A 4,612-nucleotide genomic window follows, 5' to 3' on the forward strand; every position below is an offset into this window, starting at 1 on the left:
GTAAAAGAGCGCACAACAAATTAAGTGTCGGCTGATTTGACCACGGAGATCCGAGTGTCGGCTGGCTTGACCGCAGTTATATTTGTGTCGTATTGTTTGGATTGAGTGAAAGCACAGCAGAAACTGCTGCTAACCTGAAATGAATATCTGTATAATATCCAGCATCATATTAACTTCACCACGGTCTTGACTTGAGGGAAAACCACGACCTTTCTCAGTTTCTTCCAAACTTCGGTGGGATCAGTTGGGCGATAATCAAAATAGTGGTCCTGTTTTTTTGTTCAGATTTGTATTTTTTGGAAACTTTTAACCGTTTTATGGCAGTTCTCGTTTACACCAAACATACCAGCGGACAGTACCGATTCGATAAAGAAGTGGTCTTCTTCTATGTGGGAAATACTGGGCAAGGCTAACATTTTAAGATAGCGTAAACATTAGCTAACTGAAATGTAGTGGAGGCCAGAGCCGTTCCACGTTGCACATGTAGGCAATGAATCACACAAATGGCGACCTGATATATTGTGTTCACGTAAACATGTCACAGATAAAGTTAAATGGCAAACCTCCATCGGTTGATTCCCACGTTGGCTGCGCCAGCGAACCACGGGTCTAGGATATAAACACAGCGTACGGTGTTCGCTCCATTGAGGGCCTCCTGCAACACCGGATTATCGTGCAACCGCAGACCTTTGCGAAACCAGTGCACTGAATTTACCACCATGATGACTTCTTATTCCATTTTTAAAGAATAATCCCGATGGATCGGTCGAAACGAAGCCAAAATCTAAAAAGGCTAAAACAGTGACCGTTTAGTAGACTCCCAGTAAACTTCACTTGCTGTCAATCGGAAATCAACACTAGGGAGGTGGGCGTGACGTGACGATACAGCAAACTGTGTTGTTGTTATCACCCGTATCTGCTCGCTGATTGGGCGCATGGTAAAACGTCAGCATGAATGACAAACTGGAGGACTTTGATTGGTTGTTTGGCAAATGGCAGCGCGGTCTGAGGAGCTGTGTCACGTTTAGAGCAGTGTCATGCCCTCATGCCCATTGACTGCAAATATCAAAGACGCATCTGTCAAGCTAGAAAGTGATCATTTTAGTTTTTACATGGTCCATATGTTAAACATATCAGATTTAGATGCTTTACAAGTGAATGTGTTACAGATAATGCTATATTGGTTGTGGACTAGACCTCTATGGATTTTTTTTATATATAATTCAGTTCAGTCTCTTATAGTTGGATACCTTGTCTCTATTTGGCAATCCATGTATTAATCTTTAAATTAAGTTGTAATGTCTGGAATTTGCTAAATAAAGGTTGGATTGAAAAACAAAATACATCGGGGGCAGACACCATAGACAGTTAAAGAAATGGACCAACAGATCCAGTTGTTCTGGACATGAACATATAAATATATATATATTGTTAAAGTTAAAGTTTTTTATGACTTGTAGGTATTGTGGTCACTAAAGCCATCCACAGATACGGTTCATCCTAAGGATTCACTGTGCCACATGTATGTAACATTAAAACATGATTTATAAAATCATACCAACAATTAGTTTATTTTAATAGCTGACATCACTTAACTGTAAGGCAGCCTTTAAAACCAGGAAAAGACAACACTTATGCCATTTTACGATATCCAAAATCTAAGACAATATCTAGTCTCACATCACGATATAATATCGATATGTTGCCCGGCTGTAATCTGATGTATGCATTATCAAAATTGTAGCTATAGCGATTCAAAATGAAAAATAAAAATTACGGATAACATTATTAAAAATAACATAGAGATGAAATAAAATGGAGTGAAATGAAAAAGGGAAAAAAAAAGTATACGGAAAGTACACAGTGTAAAAACTAAATATAAGAGCAATAAAGTACTTTAGCCACAATTAAAATGGCTCCATATGGCAGCTACGCTTAGAGAGGAGAGGCTTACCATAGACCGTATATTAACGGTCTATGAGGCTTACCCACTTCTTTAACTGTCTATGCTCAACCCATGGACAGTAAAAAAGCTGACAACCCCCTTGGTTTCATATACGGTCTATGGTTTCATACAGTCTACGCATGTGTCTACGTGACAAGACGTGTTGACGTACAATTTCAGCGCCATTTTGAGATGTTTTTAGCATTAACCCGGCGTAGCGTTAGCACAGCCACAGCATTACCAGCATGACCAGAAACAAGTGCTGAAAACGTAACAAGATTTTTACATGACTGTGAAGTTAGTTGTCTTTGTGATGGCGAGATGACTCTAGCTATCATCTCAGCGATAAATATCCTTACAAAACCTCTTGGTGGTAAGTAGCTAGATAACCTTTTGACAGCCCGAGGATATCGAAGGTAGCTAACTTAACGGGTTATAACCGTATCGTTACATTTAACGTTCCTGACGTTGGTTAGCATAATTTGGTATGGATAGCTTTTCTGTTCCCTATGGACAGTCATTTGACAAATGACAAGGAGCGTGAGCAGTTTAACGTTATTTAAAATAACTTAGCTAAGTGCTTCTTAGTCATTTTGCCAGTTTTAAGTTGTAATGTCAGTAGCATACGTGCATTTAATACAAGTCAACGAAACTTTATTGGCCACTATGTTCAGATAGCGGTGCCAAGTCGCCAAGTTATGGAATTTCAGCACTTCAACACATTCATGTTATTTCTTTATTTTCTTTATACTACCATTTGTCTGTATCCCTGCTAGTGCGTGTTGCTAGTGGATAGTTTTACTTTACAACCAAGGTGATACAACTTGTCAGTAGTACTGGAAAACAGGCGACATACATCAATCTCAGGGTTTTCCCTGCCATTATAAGGTTTAAGGGAAATCAACCTAAACCGAATGAATAGAATGGAACTAAAAGACTTCTCAGATCCAACGATTATTGTTGGACTTCTTTAGCTTTTAAGTTTTGTCTCGTGACTTTATTTATTTTTCACCTGCTCTAGCTTTTCCAACGTTGTAGACACAGAAAAGGAAATATTAACGGTCCAAAATGATGTGAAAAAGAGACACAAAGAGACACAAACTGACTACTAAGAGATGCCAAATGACCACAGAGACCAAAAACAACCTCAAAGAAAGAAGAATGACCAAAAAAGAAACACAACACGATTACAAAGAGACACAAAAACCCACAAAGAGACAAAATCCTACTTATACACACTAAATATATGGGGAAATTGTTTAATTTTTTAAAAACATTTATCGTAAAATGTAACATTTTAAATAAACGCACACGCCTTAGTCTTCTACAAATCGAGGGAAAACACTGCATAATCCTGTACAGAATTTGTCTGAAAAACCCACAATGCAATGTTCTGTGTTTTATTGTCCGTAGAGGCCTCTGTGCAAGATGCTCAGTCCTCACCTCAAGAAGCTCTCCTGGCAGTGCTTCGGGCCAACACAGCCATACTCCAGGAGCAGCTTCAGAAAGAGAGCAGCTTCCAGGAGGTAAGGAGACTGAGGGAAGAAGAGGTGGCAGCGGCAGACTGGTTCTCTAGCAATACAGAAGACGCCACATGGCAGTTTGTCCAGGAGTGTCTCCTACTGCTCCTCACCTTGGCACGACACCTGTCCGTTGAACTTGAACGTTTCAGGCAGACCCCTGCTCCATCTGCAGCTAAACAACGCACCCCTGAGATGGCTCCACCTTTGCCTCCTGATGTCCTCAGTGTCAACCAGCAGAAGACGCTTGGAGCAGCTCTTCAGTTTGTGGTTTCTCTGGGGCTCTGCCCATACTTGGCCCCTGGAGTGGGTGTGTCGCTGGGTCGCAGGTCAGCGTTTGGATCCATCGTGGAAAAACTTGTCCGCAGTGGGACGGTGCCAGCAGTGGGACGCCGCCTTCTTGCCACCACAAAAGTCCTATTACAGTTGGCGGAGCTGTCATCTCTCGCCACATTGGTTTACACACGGCATCTGGGGGATGTGATGGCAGCACTGTGCCAACTTGGCTACCAGCCAAACCAGGCGGAGAGAGGCGGCACAGAAGAGGAGAAGGTAATGCAATCTGGAAATGATTTGTTTTGATGAAAAGGCTTTTGATGGATGACATGTATTTTTTTCTTTCTTTTTGCAAACCTTTTAGATACAGGAACTCAGTGCTGAGGAACGTCAAACTTGCAAGGAGGCCCTCGGAGGCCTTTTGGGAAAAGTCTACCAGCCAATCGTTATCAAGGAGCTGCTGATCCTCCAAGGTGGACCCAAACAGGTGTGAATGTCTATGTTTGGTGTACGATTATGGTAGGGATGGGCGGGAATAATACAAATTATACCTTTTTATTTATAAAGTGCTATCAAAAAGAAATTACGTGTTTTACATTCATGTAAAAAACAAAATATAAAAGATAATAAACAAACTACAATAATATCAATAAAAAGCAAGTCTAAAGTAGTGAGTTTTAAAAAAGAGACTTAAAAAAAGACAACGTGTTGTCTTATCTGATCTCTTCTGGTAAATTATTCTACAACTGAGGGGCACGATTTGAAAAGGAAAGATAATCTTCAGTTTCAGGTTTAGATAGATAGATAGATATTTATTGATCCCAAAAAAATGGGAAATTACAGTGTTACAGCAGCACACAAAATATACATA

At 40.3% G+C, this 4,612-nt stretch overlaps 2 protein-coding genes across 3 annotated transcripts in view; one reads left to right on the forward strand and one right to left on the reverse strand.

Moving 5' to 3' along the window:
• Nucleotides 1-860, reverse strand: part of cry2 (cryptochrome circadian regulator 2) — a 21,741-nt gene extending 20,881 nt beyond the window's left edge. For both annotated transcript variants that reach the window (XM_034878361.1, XM_034878360.1), the window contains exon 1: nt 564-860. In XM_034878361.1, the coding sequence (XP_034734252.1) occupies nt 564-721 (158 nt within the window). In that variant the 5' untranslated portion in view covers nt 722-860. The remainder of the gene's footprint in view (nt 1-563) is intronic.
• A 1,222-nt stretch (nt 861-2,082) lies between these two features.
• Nucleotides 2,083-4,612, forward strand: part of tango6 (transport and golgi organization 6 homolog (Drosophila)) — a 31,396-nt gene continuing 28,866 nt past the window's right edge. Inside the window, exons 1-3 of the mRNA XM_034878334.1 lie at nt 2,083-2,318; nt 3,359-4,017; nt 4,106-4,228. Coding sequence (XP_034734225.1) covers nt 2,267-2,318; nt 3,359-4,017; nt 4,106-4,228 — 834 coding nt within the window. The 5' untranslated portion in view covers nt 2,083-2,266. The remainder of the gene's footprint in view (nt 2,319-3,358; nt 4,018-4,105; nt 4,229-4,612) is intronic.

The sequence above is a fragment of the Etheostoma cragini genome, chromosome 8 (assembly GCF_013103735.1).
Source record: "Etheostoma cragini isolate CJK2018 chromosome 8, CSU_Ecrag_1.0, whole genome shotgun sequence".
Classification (NCBI taxonomy): domain Eukaryota; kingdom Metazoa; phylum Chordata; class Actinopteri; order Perciformes; family Percidae; genus Etheostoma; species Etheostoma cragini.